Source organism: Astatotilapia calliptera, chromosome 3, assembly GCF_900246225.1.
Source record: "Astatotilapia calliptera chromosome 3, fAstCal1.2, whole genome shotgun sequence".
Taxonomy (NCBI): Eukaryota; Metazoa; Chordata; class Actinopteri; order Cichliformes; family Cichlidae; genus Astatotilapia; species Astatotilapia calliptera.
In genome coordinates, this window is record NC_039304.1 from 37,223,651 (window position 1) to 37,247,194 (window position 23,544).

Genomic DNA, 23,544 nt, shown 5'->3' on the forward strand with positions numbered 1-23,544 from the left:
GAAAGAACTGGCAAGAATTGGTCTACTGAAGAAACATTCTCATCATGATTACTGTGAGAGCAAAACGTCAGAAATTATTTTAGATCTTCATAATAACGCTGATTATTTAATGTCCATAAACTCAGCTTCTCCTTTGTTTTATGGGTTTTTTTTTTCTTTCCTGAAAATACTTTCTTAAATATATAAAATGTTCTCCATTTATACTATGGAGTGTTGACCAGTGTTTGACTAGTTGTTGACTAGTAAAATTAAGTGGGCAGCTGGAAGAAGTAGTCAGCATTTGGCAATAATTTTGGTTTTGGTTGTGAAAGAAAGAAGTGCAGTAAAAGTCTGGCCAGCATGAATCACATAATACACGTGTCATTTTTTTCAATGTTAGTTCCCTGTTTTGAAACTACAAAGAGACAGAATATAAGCCGTGATCTCAGAGCTGTTCAGCACCTTGTTCCAACCTTGGAAGGCTGAAGCTACTGACTGAACAGACAAGATATTCTACAAAAGGTTGGCTGAAAACTCAGATTCCTTCTGTGCTTTGTTTAATGAAGTGCTAATAACTTTGGGTCTTTTGTTGTTCACAGAGATACTAATTATCACCATGAAGCTGCTGACTGTGTCTGCACTTCTTTGTGCAATGATCGCTCTGACCACTGCTGCCAGTGAGTATTGTAGTATAATATAGATAACGTATATATGTGTGGAATCAATAATACAAACAACATTTATAATATCAATATTATAAATGGAAATTTACCACTAAAATTTATCAAAATTATAACTTTTTTTGGGTTCTTCCAGATGAAGTGGGTAAGGATGGGTCTGAATCAAATCCCCCAGGTTGGTAACAATTTTCCTCTCAGATTATTGTCATGCTGAAGAGCACATCTATGTCCTCACTTGTATGCTTGTATGTAATGTATGTGTTCAAATGATATGTTTTACCAGTGAGAAAATAAAATATTTATAATTTATTTATATATATATATATATATATATATATATATATATATATATATATGTGTGTGTGTGTGTGTGTGTGTGTGTGTGTGTGTGTGTGTGTGTGTGTGTGTGTGTGTGTGTGTGTGTGTGTTTGCAGGGGTATAAAGGTTTGAGCATATACATGGTTTGAAAGACAATTACTTTTTTGTAAATAGCAAAGATAATTGATGTTTGAGTATCTAAGTAGTCTTTGCTTGTCCTCAGGAGAGCATCTTGTTGAGAAGAGATCTCCATGTTTTAGGAGCCCCTGGGGTTGGACTAGATATGGAAACCAATACTTTCACTTCTTTCCCAATCAACTGACTTGGGCTCAGGCGCAGGTAAGAACAGTGATTTCGATTTAGCATTTCTCTCTGCTTTAATACTTTTCATATCAAACTTGGTTTAAACTAGACCTTTTGTCCTATAGAGACACTGTCAGTCCCTGAATGCAAATCTGGCGTCTGTGCGCAACCTCGGAGAGTACCAAGCGATTCAGAGGGTCATACTTAATGGTGCTCGTAATCATGTCCCTACATGGATTGGAGGCTCAGATGCTCAAGAGGTACACTACTCAATATTAGACATTAGTTCTGAGACTAGAGGATATGCCTGCCTATTGACACTATTCTCTGTTTTTTTTGTGTTTTCTAGGAGCGTTATTGGTTTTGGATCGATGGAACCCGTTTCACATATGCAAACTGGTGTCACGGAGAGCCTAACAATGTCGGGGGCAGAGAGAACTGCCTGCATATGAATTGGACAGGTAAAATTTAAAAGAAAGTGTATGAATTCATTTTGAGGGGAACAAAAACTGTTACAGTATCCACATTTTCTCAAAAAATGCTTATCATTTGGTGTGATAAATAGCAGTGACTTACAGGAAAATAATATGAATTCTAAATTTTATTTTTAACAGAGACAAACTTTGTGTTTTACCATAATGAATAAAATAGATTGCTGTATTTCACGTCTTTAAATTTAAAGTAAATTTACATAGTGCTGTGAAAGTAGAGTCAAAAATGAATATTGACAGGTGCTCCTGCTATTATGCAAACTAAATATTTGTGTCAGTATAGACGTCCATGTGAGCATGGCTTCACTTAATGTTCATTTTTGGTGCTTACAGGAAACCTCTGTATGAATGACATACCCTGTGACGCCAGATACCCATTTGTCTGCGCCAGGAAAGTCAGACGATCTCTGGAATGAAGGCTTGGTTCACCGGTCTTTAGAGCAAATAATCTCATAAATCCAGCTTAAAATGTTTGTCTTCTTACATCTTTACTTCTTTTAGTTCACCGCAACGCTACATAAGGAATGAGTTGAAAAATGATGCAACCTGTAGATGGATTGTCTCTTTTAATAAGAACAAACTGAGTGTGTAATGGAAAGAATGCTTTAAGCTTTCACTTTACTTCCCTGAATGAACATCATCTTCATTATTAAACCTTTAAGCATTGAATCAAACTGGTCTCTGAGTCTTTGTCACATTTTCATGGGAATACTTCAAAAGATTCATACACATCCAGGCATAAATCCACCATTTTCCAAATACCTGATGCAAATTCAAATTTCTGTGCTCACATGATGTAGAAATTAAATATTTTCTTTACGGAGTCCTGGCCTGACAAGTTAGCTCTTCTGTATTGTGCCATCTGCTTATCTAGAGGTTATTTTGTTTCCCTGATGTATAAAAATCATGGCAATCCTCCTGGCACCTAACAGTGTACACTATATTACTCTGTTTACATTAGGGGACCTGTTTCATTGGATCAATTTTTGGCACAGTGTGTTTTGGGGTTTAAAAGTCATAAGCGACATTGTGTTTAGAGAAAAGGATTCTTAACTGCTCCGATACTCCTGACACATATGGGATCATTAAGGGTTTTTCCTTAGGCAGCGGTGGTCCTTCTCTCCTGGATCGGCTGGAGCTTTCTTTTGGCGCCTTCCTAGCTTTGACAAATGTCCAGCTGGGATAACCACATATACTCGAGACTTTCCTGATGTGATGTTCTTCTGCTTCCCTGGCCGCTGTGTCTGTGGGGATGGTGTTCGCTCTGTGTTGTAGCGTCCTGATGACACCCAGTTTATTCTCCAGTTGATGATGAGAGTCAAACCTTAAATACTGATCTGTATGCGTAGGTTTACGGTACACATCAACTTCTAAATGTCCCCCATTACTGATGGAAATCTCACAGTCTAAGAAGGCTAACCTGCCACTTTTCATAACCTCCCTGGTGAACTTGCTGTGTTGGTCAACCAAGTTAATGTGATCCGTGAATTGTGGTACGTCCTAAGATTTGATTTTCATCCAGGTGTCATCCACATACCTGAACCAATGGCTTGGTGGTATTCCAGGGTAGATAACAAAGCCTTCTTCTCCATTTCTTCCATGTACAAGTCTTAGACTTTTTATGCTGCGCTAGATCAGCCTACTCATTGAATTCAAACACCTTTTGAAGATATTCTCATCTGGAAGCATTTTAAGTCTCTGTCTGATCTGCTCTTTAGATTTTAGCATGTCAGTGGTAAAATGGCACACCTGCGGCACACCTGTCACTGGGTAAACCTCCAGAGTCCAGAAAATAAATAAAATCAAAGACTCAGCGGCACTAAGTCCTGTTGCTCATAAATCTATTTTCAATTCAATTCAATTCAATTTTATTTATATAGCGCCAAATCACAACAAAAGTCGCCTCAAGGCGCTTCATAGATACAGAGAAAAACACAACAATCATATGACCCCCTATGAGCAAGCACTTTGGCGACAGTGGGAAGGAAAAACTCCCTTTTAACAGGAAGAAACCTCCAGCAGAACCAGGCTCAGGGAGGGGCGGGGCCATCTGCTGCGACCGGTTGGGGTGAGAGAAGGAAGACAGGATAAAGACATGCTGTGGAAGAGAGACAGAGGTTAATAACAGATATGATTCAATGCAGAGAGGTCTGTTAATACATAGTGAGTGAGAAAGGTGACTGGAAAGGAAAAACTCAATGCATCATGGGAATCCCCCGGCAGCCTACATCTATTGCAGCATAACTAAGGGAGGATTCAGGGTCACCTGGTCCAGCCCTAACTATATGCTTTAGCAAAAAGGAAAGTTTTAAGCCTAATCTTAAAAGTAGAGATAGTGTCTGTCTCCCGAATCCAAACTGGAAGCTGGTTCCACAGAAGAGGGGCCTGAAAACTGAAGGCTCTCCCTCCCATTCTACTTTTAAATACTCTAGGAACAACAAGTAGGCCTGCAGAGCGAGAGCGAAGTGCTCTAATAGGGTGATATGGTACTACAAGGTCATTAAGATAAGATGGGGCCTGATTATTTAAGACCTTGTATGTGAGGAGCAGGATTTTGAATTCAATTCTGGATTTAACAGGAAGCCAATGAAGGGAAGCCAAAACAGGAGAAATCTGCTCTCTCTTTCTAGTCCCTGTCAGGACTCTTGCTGCAGCATTTTGGATTAGTTGAAGGCTTTTCAGCGAGTTTTTTGGACATCCTGATAATAATGAATTACAGTAGTCCAGCCTGGAAGTAATAAATGCATGAACTAGTTTTTCAGCGTCACTCTGAGACAGGATATTTCTAATTTTAGAGATGTTGCGCAAATGGAAGAAAGCAGTCTTACATATTTGTTTAATATGTGCGTTGAAGGACATGTCCTGGTCAAAAATGACTCCAAGGTTCCTCACCGCGTTACTGGAGGCCAAGGTAATGCCATCCAGAGTAAGAAACTGGTTAGATACCATATTTCTAAGATTTTCAGGGCCGAGTACAATAACCTCAGTTTTATCTGAATTAAGAAGCAGAAAGTTAGCGGCCATCCAGGTCTTTATGTCTTTAAGACATTCCTGCAGTTTAACTAATTGGTGTGTGTCATCTGGCTTCATGGACAGATAGAGCTGGGTGTCATCAGCATAGCAGTGAAAATGTATGCTATGTCTTCTAATGATACTGCCTAAGGGAAGCATGTATAATGTAAACAGAATTGGTCCTAGCACTGAACCCTGTGGAACTAATTAACCTCAGTGTGTGAAGAGGACTCTCCATTTACATGCACAAACTGGAGTCTATTAGATAGATATGATACAAACCACTGCAGCGCAGTACCTGTAATACCTACTGCATGTTCTAATCGCTCTAATAGGATATTATGGTCGACAGTATCGAATGCTGCACTAAGGTCTAGCAGGACAAGCACAGAGATGAGTCCACAGTCAGAGGCCATAAGAAGATCATTTGTAACCTTCACTAAAGCTGTTTCTGTGCTGTGCTGAGCTCTGAAACCTGACTGAAACTCTTCAAATAAACCATTCCTCTGCAGATGATCTGTTAGCTGTTTGACAACTACTCTTTCAAGGATTTTTGATATGAAAGGAAGGTTGGAGATTGGCCTATAATTAGCTAAGACTGCTGGGTCTAGAGATGGCTTTTTGAGTAAAGGTTTAACTACAGCCAGCTTGAAGGCCTGTGGTACATAGCCGATCATTAGAGATAGGTTGATCATATTTAAGATCGAAGAATTAATTAATGGCAGGACTTCTTTGAGCAGTTTTGTAGGAATGGGGTCTAAAAGACACGTTGATGGTTTGGAGGAAGTAATTATTGAAGTTAACTCAGAAAGATCAATTGGAGAAAAAGAGTCTAACTTAATATCAATGGTACTAAGAGTAACTGTAGATAATATTACATCTGTGGGATGATTATTGGTAATTTTTTCTCTAATGATAAAAATTTTATTTGTGAAGAAGTTCATGAAGTCGTTACTAGTTAACGTTAAAGGGATGGTTGGCTCAACAGAGCTCTGACTTTTTGTCAGCCTGGCTACAGTGCTGAAGAGAAACCTGGGGTTGTTCTTATTTACTTCAATCAGTGACGAATAGTAAGATGTTCTGGCTTTGCGGAGGGCTTTCTTATAAAGCAGCAAACTATTTCTCCAGGCTAAATGATGATCCTCTAGATTTGTGACACGCCATTTCCTCTCCAGATTACGAGTCATCTGCTTTAGGGTACGTGTTTCAGAATTATACCACGGAGTCAGGTACTTCTGATTTGAGGCCTTAGTTTTCACAGGAGCTACAGTATCCAGAGTCGGACGTAGTGAGGAGGTGAAATTATTAACAAGATAATCGACCTCTGTTGGGGTAGCGTTCAGATAGCTGCTCTGCTCTGTGTTGGTACAGGGCATTGAAGATGATAACAGTGGGTGGATTATATTCTTAAACTTAGTTACAGCACTTTCAGAAAGACATCTACTTTGATAAAGTCTACTCTCCACTGCTGTGTAATCAATTATTGTAAATGTAAATGTTATCAGGAAATGATCAGACAGGAGAGGGTTTTCAGGAAACACTGTTAAATGTTCAGTTTCTATGCCATATGTTAACACAAGATCTAGAGTGTGATTAAAGTGGTGGGTGGGTTCTTTTACATTTTGAGAGAAACCAATTGAGTCTAATAACAGATTAAATGCCATGTTGAGGCTGTCATTTTTAACATCTACATGGATGTTAAAATCACCCACAATAATTATTTTATCTGAGCTCAGAACTAAATGTGATATAAAGTCTGAGAAATCAGACAGAAACTCTGTGTAAGGCCCAGGTGGACGATAGATGATAACAAGTAAGACTGGTTTCTGAGTTTCATAGCTGGGGTGGACGAGGCTAAGCATCAGGCTTTCAAATGAATTAAAAGTCTGTCTTGGTCTTTCATTAATTAATAGGCTGGTGTGAAAAATTGCTGCCACACCGCCCCCTCGGCCTGTGCTTCGAGATTTCTGGTAGTTAGAATGACTCGGGGGTGTTGATTCATTTAAACTAACATAATCATCCTGCTGCAACCAGGTTTCTGTAAGGCAGAGTAAATCAATTTGTTGATCAATTATTAAGTCATGTACTAACAGAGACTTGGAGGAGAGAGACCTAATATTTAATAATCCACATTTCACTGTTTTACTCTTTGGTTCAGATGTGGATACTGTATTGTTCTTTCTTTGTAATTGTTTATGTTTAAGTTGTTTGTTGATGGTTTTTAGTTTGTTTTTTGTCTTTTTGGAAGCTGACACAGTCTCTATGGAGATGGGTTTTTGGGGGGGTAGCAGGAGGAGAGAAGCTGCAGAGAGGTGTGTAAGACTGCAACTCTGCTTCCTGGTCCCAACTCTGGATAGTCATATTTTGGGGGGTTTAATAAATCTGTCCATATTTCTAGAAATGAGAGCTGCTCCATCCAAAGTGGGATGGATGCCGTCTCTCCTAACAAGACCAGGTTTCCTCCAGAAAGTTTGCCAATTATCTATGAAGCCCACATCATTTCTGGGACACCACTCAGACAGCCAGCAATTTAAGGAGAACATGCGGCTAAACATGTCACTCCTGGTCTGATTGGGGAGGGGACCAGAGAAAACTTCACCTGTTTAGCAGGAGTGGGGCGGGTGGAGGTTTGCCCTGGTGCAGGTGTGCCACAGTGGTCATGTCAGCGGAAGGATCCGGCAGTTTCTCTGTGAATTTCAAATTCCTGTGGCAGCATACTCGGTGCTTCCTTGGAAGTTTAGGAGTTTTTTTCGCTATAAAAAGAAGTTTTCTTCCCACACACCCCACGGGCGCCAATGTTTCTGTCTCTTTTTACTGAATCAAAATTTAAAGTAAGGTCAGTACCTCCACGCTTTAAATGCTGCACAGTCATACTCTGTCCCGCACTCGTTATATTATCCATTGTTGATCTGCACACAGCTGTTAACCACGAACGTTGCACACGCTTACGTCATTGTCATGAGACACTCTCACAAAAAAAAATCACTGGTTAATAACGCAGTAACGAAGCATGCTTACGGGAAAGTAACAGTAATCTAATGACCTTTTTTGCAATAGTAATTCCTTACTTTACTCGTCACTTGAAAAAAGTAATCAGATACACGTTACTGTCTCTAATCATCTCTGATCATGAGGCTGGAAGGATTTCCCATCCTGAAGCCAGCCATAACTGTCCTGCATCAAGTCTCACCGGCTGCCGCTGATCATCCCCATCAGTGGCCCACTACTTAACAGTGTGGCTGAGCTAACTAGTCAGTACAGCCCTGACTCTGAGATGAAACTATCTTTGCTTGATCTTGTCTTTTCAAGAGCCTGGAAGGGAGTGTGTCACAGGAGTGGAGCTATTGTATATATCAAGTGTTGGAGTTTTCACCATTCACACTACAGACCATGAGCACTGTGTGGGAGTCAGGAGCTCCACAATGGAAGCCATATTTTTGGAAACTGTCACGTTATTGTTCACCATCTCCACTGTGAATAAACAGTCTCTTTTGTGAAGTCCTGCATTTGGGTCACGTACTTACCCTGAACCTGACATTGTTGGTTTTTGTATATTGGGTTACTTTAAGAAGACTAAAAAAAATCCTCATATACTGGTGTTTTCTCACCAGTATGTGAGAATTAACATATAAATATAAACAGCAAAGAAAAGCATATCTAAAGTCTGTGACTGACAGATAAACTCATTATCATGCTATCATCAATTAGCCAACAGCCTTGCTAACATTCTAAAGAAAAAACATCTTTCAAAGCTTCTGAAATTATTTTCACTTCAGACATTATTTCACAAGACTTGGGGCTTTATAGCTATCTCATTATTTTAACTGTCGAAAATAAAAGTTCCCAAAAGTAAAAGTGATATACTGTCATGATCAAGTGTCGAATAACTGAGGTTGAGGCCAACATGAATTGGCAACTTTTGACATATTTCATCATATTTCATAGAGGAAGCAGAAACAAATGCAGACCCATTCTGTGTTTCTCGTTTGGGCACACAAAGCCAAGGCCCACTTTGCTTGTCTGTACATGTCAGGTACCTAAAATATTCCACAAGTGAGCCACATTTTCCTTCACCTCTGATGTCCACCAGCTTTTTCAACTCCTTTCCCACCAGGAAGATGATTTTTGATTTGCCTAAAGCCAGTTTTTATAGCCCATTATTGTACTGCCCGGGCCTCCAGATTTGGCCCCGACTTATTTCACAAAGCACTATTTCCTATGGGATAACAGACCTCCCTGGCGGATTTGGGACCCTTTGATCTCAAATGAATCAGTCTTGGAGGCCTGCCCCCAGGTTGGGGCTGTTCAAGGTTCCCTGAAGGTTTTTTTTTTTTGGTTTTTTTTAACAAAGGGATCTGTTGAATCACACTTGGTCTTACCTCTAACTCATGCCCAATTAACTACTGACTTGTTATAATATAATTGCCATGTGTAAAACTAGTTAAAGAAAAAATTGAAAACAGAATAATATACCATGGCAGGGGTAGAATGACAGTCATTTGATAATAATTATTTGAAAGCTGTACAAAGGGCCCAAGATCCTTACTGATATTATTTCCTGTTATTTCCCTTTCTTGCTTTCAAAACCTAAATCCTTAAAGAAGACATGGTGAAACTGTGACTTATTTTAAGTTTTTATATTTTATCGTTTTTTGCCTTGAAACCCTTCAATGGATGCCATTTTGCCTAGTCTCCTTCTTATTGACAAATCATGAACACTGCCTTTAACTAAGGAAAGTGAAACATTCCAAAAAATTATTCCAATATTTTCACGATTTAATGAGAGGGGCAATTACATTTCAATATATGACCAGGTAGGTTTAGATAGTTTCTTTTAGATAAATGGATTTCTAGTTGTGGTGTTTCTCAACATGAAAACTTCCCTCAATCCTATACGTAGCTTGAATATTCAAATGCATTATAAAGTGCTAAAGAACAGAGGCTAAAACCCCATACCCGACCTAGAAAATGATCAAGTCATTGTTATAGAGGAAGTGGAATTGAAGGCTCATCCATTCCGTGTCTTGCTCCATGACCTTGCTTAGCAACAGCCTGTTTACCTTTCAGCTTCCTACCAGTGAGTCCTGCAAGCCAGTCAGTATCAATAGGACATCTTTATTCTTAGTTTTTCCCCCCGCTGGTTTCTACCGTTTGGTTCAGTTCCTTCCTTTGTCTGGTGGGTAAAAAACTGTGCAAATAGACCCAAGATGCTTGTTCAGGCTCCTTTGGCTAAGACCGAGCCATCAGATAATCTCAAGCAGGTTCCTAAGCCTTGGCAGTGTTCCCGAAACCATTTTGTTGTAATTAAAGGAGTGTTTTGAATAAGGCTTTAAAGTCTGTTTCAGGCTCAAAAGCTACTCATTTAAATCTGCAAAACTTTAAGACACAAAGTATCTTATATGTGACTCGGAAACAAGACATACAGGGGCTTGCAAAAGTATTCGGCCCCCTTGAACTTTTTCACATTTTGTCACATTACAGCCACAAACATGAATCAATTTTATTGGAATTCCACATGAAAGACCAACACAAAGTGGTGTACATGTGAGAAGTGGAACGAAAATCATACATGATTCCAAAATGTTTTACAAATAAATAACTGCAAAGTGGGGTGTGCGTAATTATTCAGCCCCCTTTGGTCTGAGTGCAGTCAGTTGCCCATAGACATGCCTGATGAGTGCTAATGACTAAATAGAGTGCACCTGTGTGTAATCTAATGTCAATACAAATACAGCTGCTCTGTGACGGCCTCAGAGGTTGTTTAAGAGAATATTGGGAGCAACAACACCATGAAGTCCAAAGAACACACCAGACAGGTCAGGGATAAAGTTATTGGAAAATTAGGCTTAGGCTACAAAAAGATTTCCCAAGCCTTGAACATCCCACGGAGCACTGTTCAAGCGATCATTCAGAAATGGAAGGAGTATGGCACAACTGTAAACCTACCAAGACAAGGCCGTCCACCTAAACTCACAGGCCGAACAAGGAGAGCGCTGATCAGAAATGCAGCCAAGAGGCCCATGGTGACTCTGGACGAGTTGCAGAGATCTACAGCTCAGGTGGGGGAATCTGTCCATAGGACAACTATTAGTCGTGCACTACACAAAGTTGGCCTTTATGGAAGAGTGGCAAGAAGAAAGCCATTGTTAACAGAAAACCAAGAAGACCCGTTTGCAGTTTGCCACAAGCCATGTGGGGGACCCAGCAAACATGTGGAAGAAGGTGCTCTGGTCAGATGAGACCAAAATGGAACTTTTTGGCCAAAATGCAAAATGCTTTGTGTGGCGGAAAACTAACACTGCACATCACTCTGAACACACCATCCCCACTGTCAAGTATGGTGGTGGCAGCATCATGCTCTGGGGGTGCTTCTCTTCAGCAGGGACAGGGAAGCTGGTCAGAGTTGATGGGAAGATGGATGGAGCCAAATACAGGGCAATCTTGGAAGAAAACCTCTTGGAGTCTGCAAAAGACTTGAGACTCGGGCGGAGGTTCACCTTCCAGCAGGACACGACCCTAAACATAAAGCCAGGGCAACAATGGAGTGGTTTAAAACAAAACATATCCATGTGTTAGAATGGCCCAGTCAAAGTCCAGATGTAAATCCAATCGAGAATCTGTGGCAAGATCTGAAAACTGCTGTTCACAAACGCTGTCCATCTAATCTGACTGAGCTGGAGCTGTTTTGCAAAGAAGAATTATCAAGAATTTCAGTCTAGATGTGCAAAGCTGGTAGAGACGAACCCTAAAAGACTGGCAGCTGGAATTGCAGCAAAAGGTGGTTCTACAAAGTATTGACTCAGGGGGCTGAATAATTACGCACACCCCACTTTTCAGTTATTTATTTGTAAAAAATGTTTGGAATCATGTATGATTTTCGTTCCACTTCTCACGTGTACACCACTTTGTGTTGGTCTTTCACATGGAATTCCAATAAAATTGATTCATGTTTGTGGCTGTAATGTGACAAAATGTGGAAAAGTTCAAGGGGGCCGAATACTTTTGCAAACCACTGTATGTTAAACATGGAGGCATGTTATTCCTCAGTAGAACAAACTCCTCTTTTCATCCAATAAAAAAAGAAAAAGCATTTTGGGTTACATATGTCTTCTTCTTTGCATAGTAAACCTTCAATTAATGATAGAGATTTGTCATTAGCATGGCAAATTAACATTACACAGAATCCTTTCTGGAAGTATTCTTGAGCCATGCAATTATTCCCATGAGAGAGTCATCCAAGTTTTTAATGCAGTGCCACCTGAGGTCTTTAAGATCATGGAATCTAGTTTTAATTTTCTCCCTTGTCCACAGAGATTTATCAAGATTCTCTGAATCTATTGACAATATTGAGTACTCTAGTTGATGACACATTCATCATCTTCAGAATTTTATATAAATATATATTATTCTGAAATGTTTCCACAGTTCCTAGATGCAGTTTTTTTTAGATAATGGTGAAACTCTCCGCTTCTGAGAAACTTTATAGCTAAGATGCCTTTTCATACCTATTGTTGCAAAATGTTCCTTGAGCTTTTTCCATTCAGTAATGATTACTTGTCCACTCCTTTGTCGTCCCATGTTTCCACTTCTTGAGATAAGTTCATGTAATCAAATTCAAAATTAGCTATTACTTTACATCATTTTTATTTACACTTTGCACAGCTCTTTCTCTACTGGAATCACAGACCCAGCCCATTAATTATGCTTAGTGTGGTGCTAACCTCACATCTTTCTCTACAAAGAAATTCGGATATGACACAGATAGGAATGCCTGTCAAAAATGCAAGACATTTCTTCTCAACTGAGACATTGGTCTCATTTTATCTTTCATTTCTTATTTAATGTCTTTTCCTGAAATGCTAAGGAAAGAACTGGCAATCGAAAAGTAAACTGGACCTGGACCACCTACTAATAAAAGAGTGACGAAACCTTTCTCCCCCAAAACGCTACGCCCAGATGAACAGAATCAGCTTTTGGAGCTTTTACCAAATTGACCATCCCAGACTTGCCGTAATGGTCTATTTGATTCACCTTTTGTTGTTTATTTTATTTATTTTTTTATTTTCACTTGCTAGATACGGGACAGACTTGAATGAGGAAAAGAAAAAGGAGAAAGGAAGAGGGGGAAAAAACAGTGGAGAAGAGGGATGGGGATAAAGGGCAAAAAAACAACTAAATAAGCAGACAAAAAAATATATACATATATCAATCACCTGGATCACCTGTTGAGAAAGAAAAGAAAACAAGCAGAAGAACATGAGAGCAATACAATAAACAACAATGATATATGGGAATATTTTTCTTTCTCTCCCTCTCATTCTTTCTCCCTGTCCTGACCCCCAGTCATGTCTGTCCTGTCTTTCAAAGACAAAAATAAAATAAATACATAATTATAATAAAGGTCAATCAAATGGACCAATATGGCAAGGCCATGATGATCCACTTGGTAAAGTAAATCCACTTGGCATCTTTCTTGGCCTTCAGACAACAATTCTGATGGCTAAAAAACAAAACAAAACAAAGAAAGCCTTACATTAGGGAGAAAAACACGTCGGGGGAGAGGGTCCTCGGTTCTCCAGTTAGATTGTGCTTCACGGCGTCATGTTTTGCCATGACGGGGTTATTATTGGAGTAAATGGATGGCTGGAGCCTCTGCTCGAAGCGTCTCTTATCGCTGCGAGCGGGTTCACATTGGAGTGAACTGAGAAAAACATGGAACGGTACCTTTTGCGTTAGCATGAGAATTTTAGGGATGTTACAAATCGTCGCTATATTATGAGTAGGAGTGAAAACGGGTTGAAGACCAAGCAGACATGGAGCACAGAGAGAAGAGTAACTAGACATGAGACGTGGAACGGGGGAGGGCAAAGTTACAGAAAGCTAACGACTGAAAAGTAAGAACATAACCAGTGTTGGTCAAGTTACTTGAAAAAGTAGTCCTGTTACTTTACTGATTACTTGAAAAAAGTAATCAAATTACAATAATGCATTACTTTTAACGCATCACTGCCCATCTCTGAATTTGACATAAGCAGAAAACAATATAGTGACTCAAAACCATGAAAATCAACAAATCCAAGAACATAACTGATCAAAAACGCAGCACACAGACCCAGTACTGTGACAGATCTGTCTCCATAAAAATTTTCTGGTGAATGCCTGTCAAAGATACAAGACATCTCTTATCAGCTGAGGCACTGGTCTCATTTTATCTTTTTCTTATTGCATGTCTTTTCCAGAAATGCTAAGGAAAGAACTGGCAAGAATTGGTCTACTGAAGAAACATTCTCATCATGATTACTGTGAGAGCAAAACGTCAGAAATTATTTTAGATCTTCATAATAACGCTGATTATTTAATGTCCATAAACTCAGCTTCTCCTTTGTTTTATGGGTTTTTTTTTTCTTTCCTGAAAATACTTTCTTAAATATATAAAATGTTCTCCATTTATACTATGGAGTGTTGACCAGTGTTTGACTAGTTGTTGACTAGTAAAATTAAGTGGGCAGCTGGAAGAAGTAGTCAGCATTTGGCAATAATTTTGGTTTTGGTTGTGAAAGAAAGAAGTGCAGTAAAAGTCTGGCCAGCATGAATCACATAATACACGTGTCATTTTTTTCAATGTTAGTTCCCTGTTTTGAAACTACAAAGAGACAGAATATAAGCCGTGATCTCAGAGCTGTTCAGCACCTTGTTCCAACCTTGGAAGGCTGAAGCTACTGACTGAACAGACAAGATATTCTACAAAAGGTTGGCTGAAAACTCAGATTCCTTCTGTGCTTTGTTTAATGAAGTGCTAATAACTTTGGGTCTTTTGTTGTTCACAGAGATACTAATTATCACCATGAAGCTGCTGACTGTGTCTGCACTTCTTTGTGCAATGATCGCTCTGACCACTGCTGCCAGTGAGTATTGTAGTATAATATAGATAACGTATATATGTGTGGAATCAATAATACAAACAACACTTATAATATCAATATTATAAATGGAAATTTACCACTAAAATTTATCAAAATTATAACTTTTTTTGGGTGCTTCCAGATGAAGTGGGTAAGGATGGGTCTGAATCAAATCCCCCAGGTTGGTAACAATTTTCCTCTCAGATTATTGTCATGCTGAAGAGCACATCTATGTCCTCACTTGTATGCTTGTATGTAATGTATGTGTTCAAATGATATGTTTTACCAGTGAGAAAATAAAATATTTATAATTTTATATATATATATATATATATATATATATATATATATTTTGTGTGTGTGTGTGTGTGTGTGTGTGTGTGTGTGTGTGTGTGTGTGTGTGCGTGCGTGCGTGTGTGTAAACACATTTACACATGGTTTGAAAGACAATTTGTCACGGGAGTGGAACGGACTCAGGCGCAGACTGAGGTAGCACAGTTCAACGACACTTTATTAATCACACTGGTGCACTATATACACGTGAAGGGGGGGGGGAAACACCAGGGTCCCGGGGATCACTTGGCTGGGGAGACACACTTCTTCGCACTCGCTCTGCTCCTCGTCCAAACAGTCTCCACACAAGCAGCTCAGCTCACTCTCCTACTCACGGGGTCCAGGGGTCACAAAAGGGCTGATCCAGGTAAACACGGGAACAGTAGAATCGCAAGGAAGCCAGGCAATACTAACGAGAGTTACTCAATATTCCAGCGACGAACAGCTCAGAGCCCCAGCCTTAAGAGCCAGAGAACTGCAATCCGCTCGAGATCAGCTGCAGGTGCGTGGGCCAAGGGCAGGAGCCCAATCAGAGCTCCGCCCAGGCAGACAGGTAGGAGAGACAGAGTGAGAGAAAAACAACAAACACTTGTGGCCACACTGGGCTGGCCGGGGAGGCACAGGGACCATGACACAATTACTTTTTTGTAAATAGCAAAGATAATTGATGTTTGAGTATCTAAGTAGTCTTTGCTTGTCCTCAGGAGAGCATCTTGTTGAGAAGAGATCTCCATGTTTTAGGAGCCCCTGGGGTTGGACTAGATATGGAAACCAATACTTTCACTTCTTTCCCAATCAACTGACTTGGGCTCAGGCGCAGGTAAGAACAGTGATTTCGATTTAGCATTTCTCTCTGCTTTAATACTTTTCATATCAAACTTGGTTTAAACTAGACCTTTTGTCCTTATTAGAGACACTGGTCAGTCCCTGAATGCAAATCTGGCGTCTGTGCGCAACCTCGGAGAGTACAAGCGATTCAGAGGGTCATACTTAATGGTGCTCGTAATCATGTCCCTACATGGATTGGAGGCTCAGATGCTCAAGAGGTACACTACTCAATATTAGACATTAGTTCTGAGACTAGAGGATATGCCTGCCTATTGACACTATTCTCTGTTTTTTTTGTGTTTTCTAGGAGCGTTATTGGTTTTGGATCGATGGAACCCGTTTCACATATGCAAACTGGTGTCACGGAGAGCCTAACAATGTCGGGGGCAGAGAGAACTGCCTGCATATGAATTGGACAGGTAAAATTTAAAAGAAAGTGTATGAATTCATTTTGAGGGGAACAAAAACTGTTACAGTATCCACATTTTCTCAAAAAATGCTTATCATTTGGTGTGATAAATAGCAGTGACTTACAGGAAAATAATATGAATTCTAAATTTTATTTTTAACAGAGACAAACTTTGTGTTTTACCATAATGAATAAAATAGATTGCTGTATTTCACGTCTTTAAATTTAAAGTAAATTTACATAGTGCTGTGAAAGTAGAGTCAAAAATGAATATTGACAGGTGCTCCTGCTATTATGCAAACTAAATATTTGTGTCAGTATAGACGTCCATGTGAGCATGGCTTCACTTAATGTTCATTTTTGGTGCTTACAGGAAACCTCTGTATGAATGACATACCCTGTGACGCCAGATACCCATTTGTCTGCGCCAGGAAAGTCAGACGATCTCTGGAATGAAGGCTTGGTTCACCGGTCTTTAGAGCAAATAATCTCATAAATCCAGCTTAAAATGTTTCTCTTCTTACATCTTTACTTCTTTTTAGTTCACCGCAACGCTACATAAGGAATGAGTTGAAAAATGATGCAACCTGTAGATGGATTGTCTCTTTTAATAAGAACAAACTGAGTGTGTAATGGAAAGAATGCTTTAAGCTTTCACTTTACTTCCCTGAATGAACATCATCTTCATTATTAAACCTTTAAGCATTGAATCAAACTGGTCTCTGAGTCTTTGTCACATTTTCATAGGAATGCTCCCAAAATTTCATCTTTTGTTTTTATGATGAGGTGATGGTAAAGGAAGAATTTGAAAAGAATAGATGTGTCATGGTGTACTGTGTGGCAGGCAGGATGGAGAACCCAAATGCAGGACTCTGAAACAGAAGGTTAAGCTTAAAGCGGCAGCGTTTATTAGTGGGAGAATTTTCATAAAATTAAACCTCACAAAAAAACAAAACACAAAACCACAAACTGGAAAAATAGAAACCAAACACTCAGAAACTAACACAAGCACGACAGAAACACAAAGCATGAAGAGGATACAACACAACAGTGACTGAGAGAAACACAGGGCTTAAATACACTGAGGGAAAACGAGGTTTGAGACTCAGGAGGGAAGCACAGCTGGAAGAATCTAGACTTAATGAGACAAGGGTTATTAAAACTAGACTCAATGCACGTAGGACTGGGACTATCAAAATAAAACAGGAAACAAGAGACAAGTCACAAAGATGCAGACTTGACACAGAGAAACAGACTGAAAGAATGTGACACATGGAACACAAGGAAGACAGTGTCTGAAACTAGACGCCAGAAGAACAACAACTAATAATAATAAAGAGCACAAAACTGTGAATAACCAATAATCAAGAAAAAGAACTCAAACACAAAACACTGGTTAACACCCAGTTCCATGACAAGATGTAATATTTTATGAAGGGGTGCATTTTATTTAGGCCTTCATCAAGAGGCCTTTATTATTCATGGTGTTCAGTAACATTATTTAGTTATGTTTCCTTAGTTGTTGTTTTTTTGCCCATATAGAAAGTATTACACGTATTTTTGGTCAAGTAACTAACAATTTCGAAATAATATGATGCCATATGATTCTTTTCTAGCAAATAGCTAAAAAAGAAAGTGCCACCACAACAATATAAAATGAGGTGGCCATGGTCTGATGTAATGCACTGCTTTTTATGCTAGGTGTGAGCTTGTTGTCTAAGAAGTGTGAAAAGCGTCTGGACTTCTTTAACTTGCTTGAAGACGTTTCACCTCTCATCCGAGAAGCTTCTTCAGTTCTAGGGTCAAATGGTGGCGAGTTCCAGATTTAAGCCCTGTGGGAGTTTCCCCAGAGAGAGACAATGGACCCCCTCATGATCCTCTACCTAATCACATGAGCTCATTGTGAAATTTAGCCCCACCCTATCATGTGATTTCCTGAGGTCAGATGGCCCAGGATGTGAGTGGGCGTTAAGGCGTCTGGGAAGGGATCTCAAAACTGGATTATAGATGGCAGACAGTTGGTGTCGTAAACCACCGCCTCTTTTCAAAGATGGTCGCTCACAGTGAACATAGATGGCTTATTTCACTCCTCTTTTAAACCATCTGTCTTCTCTGTCCAAAATTGGGAACATTGGGATCCTCAAAAGAGTGACCTTTGTCCTTTAGATGCAGATGGACCACTGAGTCTTGTCCCATTGAGCTGACTCTTCTATGTTGTACCATGTGCTTGTGAAGTGGCTTTTTGGTCTCTCCAATGTAGAGGAGTTCTGTCTTTGGGATGAACCATTTTTTTGTCTGAGTGTGTTGCTGGGTCCTTCACTGCTCACATTGACGCTGTGGATAAAAGCATCAAGTTCACCAGGGAAGACACAAAGGATAACAGCACGATGACCTGGATGACTAAGAGCCTTCACAGACACCTCATGTACATTGATGTCTTTTGTTTAGAAAACCTTAAGTTGTAAAACAGTTAGCTGCAGTCCATCTTACCAAAAAAGAGTAACCTCCCTGGCAGTTCACAGAGTTTTATATGAGCATCTATAAAACTTGTTGAAACTGGTGGGGAGAAGCTGCTTGTTTTGCAGGCCCTGAGCTAAGAGGTGGCCATGATGGATATCAGGCACCAGTTATCATATCTACTGCTGCACATTCCTTTATACTGATATATCTGCAAGATTCTAAGTAATTATTCAATCAGTAAACTTAAGATTCTATTAATCCCAAATAAAAATAAAAGCCAACAAGCCCATCCAGACTGTAACCACCAGTCATTATCCCATATGTGAATCTTGGGTCAGCTGGAAGGAGATATTTACTTAATTTCCAGATGTGTAACAATGATATGTTAAGACCCTGTGGGTAAATCTTTAACTCTGTTCAACAGTTCAATTTAATTTTATTCATCAAGTGCCAAATCACAATTGTGCTGGGTTAAACTTTTAGATGTTTTTCTTGTGTGTTCACAGACTTTCCAAAAATATTTGCACTGAAGTATTTGGCCATATGATGGGGCTGTTGATGTCAAAATTATATACTCATCTGCACCACAACACAAAACATCCAATGCATGACACAATGATTACCACAATACTAGACATAAAAGTTTTAGTAACATTTGTCTACAAAGGTTTTCAGCTTTCAATGCTGCTTCTCACAGAATGAGAAGATAAATGGATTTGTAAATGTAGGTTTCTTTTTTTAAGTACAAAGACAAAAGGGTCGAAAAATTAGCAGTGATGGCGAAATGCATGAAGTGCCAAATAACTGAGGCTGAAACCACATGTCAGATGTAAAATTCACCAGTCATTGGGGCGACCGTGGCTCAGGGAGTTTCCGGTTTGATCCCTGGGTGCTCTGTCCTGGTCGTTGTGTCCTTGGGAAAGACACTTTACCCTACCGCCTACTGAGGGGCCGATGGCACGATGTGGCAGCCTCGCTTCTGTCAGTCTGCCCCAGGGCAGCTGTGGCTGCAACCGTAGCTTGCCTCCACCAGTGTGTGAGTGAATGAATAGTGGCATTGTAAAGCCCTTTGGGTGCCTTGAAAAGCGCTATATAAATCCAATCCATTATTATTATTTTTAGAGAGAATGTAGAAGTGAACGTTTACCACTTATCAAAGTGTTTGTACTGTGACTTGCTTGGCCTACTGGTACTCATCAACTGCCTGTCAAGTCCTACAAGCCAGTCAAGCTGTCTTCTTTTTCAGCTTGATGTCTCCCTTTGTATCTTTTTCCCACTGTTTGAGTTGACTCCATCCCCAATTGTGAGGTGTCATTTCATATCCCTAAAGCAAGTTTAACCATCAAGGGTTTGGAATGAATTAAAAAAACTGCACACAGTACAGTATGTGTCCATATGTGTTATTAGTGGGTGATCATGTGTCAGTGAGTGAAAGGGCTGTATCTGGGGCCTTACTGAGCTTTGGCCCCTGTGCTACATGGTCAAGAGGGTGGGGTACACTTCCTATTACTCTGCATGGACCCTGTTATCACTCCCTTGGATGTGGGTACTTGTTGGTTTGGGGAGTGTGGCTGGATGTTCTGGTGTGATCGTTGACCCCCTCTCTTGGGGGCCTCTTCTAAAATGTGTGCAGCTGTTATTGTTCTGAGAATTTATGGTAAATGTGATGTTATACACCCATGAAGAATGGATGGCATTGCAAAACTGGATTTGCTCTTATTCTGAATTCCCTCTTTATTCTGGTACAAAGATAACAGCACACAATTGTCATCAACTGCCTCGCCTCTGTCAGTGCGCCCCAGGGCGGCTGTGGCTGTAGCTTGCCATCACCAGTGTGTGAATGTGTGTGTGAATGGGTGGATGACAGGTTGTGTAAAGCGCTTTGGGGTCCTTAGGGACTAGAAAAGCGCTATACAAATACAGGCCATTTACCATTTACCATCAACAGTGTGTCATGCAACTGCTACATTCAGGTCTGTTAACTAGGATTAGAACACTTACAATCAAATGCAAAACATTAGAACTAGGGGCAACCAGAAAGCTAACCAAAAATGCTACTTGTGAGTGAAGTTACTGATCAACACATTCTCACTCCCAAATTTTAATATTTTATGTTAGGTGACAAATCGCCAACATATTACGCTTCCAACACCCTGAATGACGAGATTGGAAAAATTAGGAAACATGAGAACCCTTTGGGATCAATCTTCACATGTTCGTTCATTTTACTTAAATCGCTTTGAAAAACACTATTTAATGTCATCAAAGTGCTGGTTAAGGTTAAGGATAAGGTTATGGTCAGGGACCGTAATTCCACTGGATTTCACCCATAACCCAGCGCGTAGCATAAGAACATGGAAGGTCACCTTTCACGTTCCTCAGGAATGCTGCGGGACGTGACAAATCGTCAAGATGGTACGCCTCGGGAGTGAGAACGGGCTGTACTGATAATGCACCAATATGCCTGTAACTTTCAGGGTACATGCCAGTACTGCTTGTAATAAAAAATACATATTAACAATTATGGCTCTCTTAAGATCTCACTGTTGGGTTACTCCTAAATTTTTATCTTGTTCAAAGAGAAGATATAAAACAAAGTTCTAAGCTAATCGACCTGTGTGTTCTCCTTTTTTAAAAACAAGAATTAATAGGAGAATCGATAAAGAATCGAATGGTTAAATAGAATTGAAAATGGAATCGGAATCGTGAAAATTTTATTAATTCCCATCCCTAGTCACAATGAGGCAGTTATTTTGGTGCTGGTTGAGAAATAAAAATGTGCAATGAATGTCTGGCTGACATAGGGCAGTCAATTTTTTTCAATGTCATTTCCTTAGTTTGAAATTTCAAAAACAGTATATAATCACTGATCTAGGAGCTGTTCAGCACCTTCTCACTGGAAGGCTAAAGCTAGTTTGTGCTGAAAATAAATAAAACAAGATATTCTGCAAAAGGTGGGCTTCAAGCTCAGATTATCTTCTGCCCTTTCTTTAATGAACTACATGTCACTTTGGGTCTTTTGTTTTTCACAGATACTAGACATCACCGTGAAGTTGCTAACTGTGTTTGCACTACTTTGTGCAATGCTGGGTCTGACCACTGCTGCTGGTGAGTATTGCAGTATGTATACTTTTAGTAATTGCAAATGACTAAATATTGCAATATACAGCATGTGTGGAAACATAATAAATAGAAAATTAAGTATCTGCCAACATCTGATGTTTTAATTTGTCTACCTCATCCAGAAAGGGGCAGCAACTATGGCGTTATTTTTGTGCCACTATTCTGAGCGCATGTAAAAAAAATTGAGCGCATGTAAAAAAAATTGCAGGTGCAAGTGTTGCATTTTGAGGAGAAATTTATTTTGCGCAAAGAAAAGCTAAATTTGAGTGAACAAAATGCATTGCTGCGTGTAAAAAATGTATTTCAGTGTTTGCTATTATCCACACACACGCACAATAGCAGCCCCTTTCGCTCAGTTTTTGAATTTGTGCTTGCTCGCAATGTGTTGCTCGCGCTCTCAACATTTCTGCCTGTGCGCGCTCAACTCTTTCTCTACACCGTCATATTTGTGCCACAAAACCAGCAAATCACAGACTTAGATGCAAAAAAAAATCTGATTGGCTGTTTTGGTTTCCAATCAGCTCGAAATGATGAAATGCAATATCCCAGAATCCATTTCGTCCAAAACTCAAACGAGGCAGTGGCGGAAGAACACAGAGTGGCGGAGTTTGAAATATTACTCTTTCTGGGTCACAAAATAAACTTTTAAGATATTTTCATGCGAGAATGGTGCTGTGTAAACTTCTAATATCTAATAAACTTCATCAAGACATCACATATTTGCATAAGTGCTCTAACGTTTTCGGAGATGCCTGTTACCCACCAGCTGACCGGGTGGTCACTCGGGTTAAACATAATATATAATGCTGAACTGACAAAAAAATCGTCCGACTACACCACCAGGTATTATAGGAAAAATCATAAAGCCTTTGAACTACAACAAACGCTGTTGTGACAGTGATGTACACTGTCTTGTTGGTATATATACAGGGAGTGCAGAATTATTAGGCAAATGAGTATTTTGTCCACATCATCCTCTCCATGCATGTTGTCTTACTCCAAGCTGTATAGGCTCGAAAGCCTACTACCAATTAAGCATATTAGGTGATGTGCATCTCTGTAATGAGAAGGGGTGTGGTCTAATGACATCAACACCCTATATCAGGTGTGCATAATTATTAGGCAACATCCTTTCCTTTGGCAAAATGGGTCAAAAGAAGGACTTGACAGGCTCAGAAAAGTCAAAAATAGTGAGATATCTTGCAGAGGGATGCAGCAGTCTCAAAATTGCAAAGCTTCTGAAGCGTGATCATCGAACAATCAAGCGTTTCATTCAAAATAGTCAACAGGGTCGCAAGAAGCGTGTGGAAAAACCAAGGCGCAAAATAACTGCCCATGAACTGAGAAAAGTCTAAGGTGCATTTAAAACCTAGGAGGGCATGGAGCTACCTGCCAGAGAGCAGCAGGTAAGCGCATAGTCCCTCCTGCTAGCCCTCAATGTCTACGTGTATTTAAAATTGAGAGGTGGGCAACGACGCCAGGGGTGAGGTGTACACCCTGATGGTAACTTGGATTCCGTGTATCGTGCCCACCCCCAAGATCCTATATGTATGTGTAATGAGAGTGTGAGTAATGTGAATGTCCAAGTTGTGTGATAAAATTGAGGCAGAGGCAACCAGAAGGGGACAGGGGGGGTAGCCTCCTCTGCACCCTGGTGACATACCCCTACTCCAAGGCCCTGCATGTGTGGGTGGTTGTGGTGGAGC

General features: G+C 39.9%; 1 protein-coding gene and 1 pseudogene across 1 annotated transcript; both read left to right on the forward strand.

Annotated features, from left to right (window-relative positions):
• Nucleotides 1-417: 417 nt before the first annotated feature.
• eslec (eosinophil lineage-specific marker) lies at nt 418-2,440 on the forward strand. Its single transcript, XM_026153885.1, has 7 exons — nt 418-501; nt 579-656; nt 796-834; nt 1,201-1,316; nt 1,406-1,540; nt 1,630-1,741; nt 2,105-2,440. The coding sequence occupies exons 2-7, from the start codon at nt 596-598 to the stop codon at nt 2,185-2,187; spliced, it is 546 nt and encodes a 181-aa protein (XP_026009670.1). The 5' UTR covers nt 418-501; nt 579-595; the 3' UTR covers nt 2,188-2,440.
• A 12,009-nt stretch (nt 2,441-14,449) lies between these two features.
• Nucleotides 14,450-16,965, forward strand: LOC113014481 (ladderlectin-like; annotated as a pseudogene).
• The last annotated feature ends 6,579 nt before the right edge of the window (nt 16,966-23,544 follow it).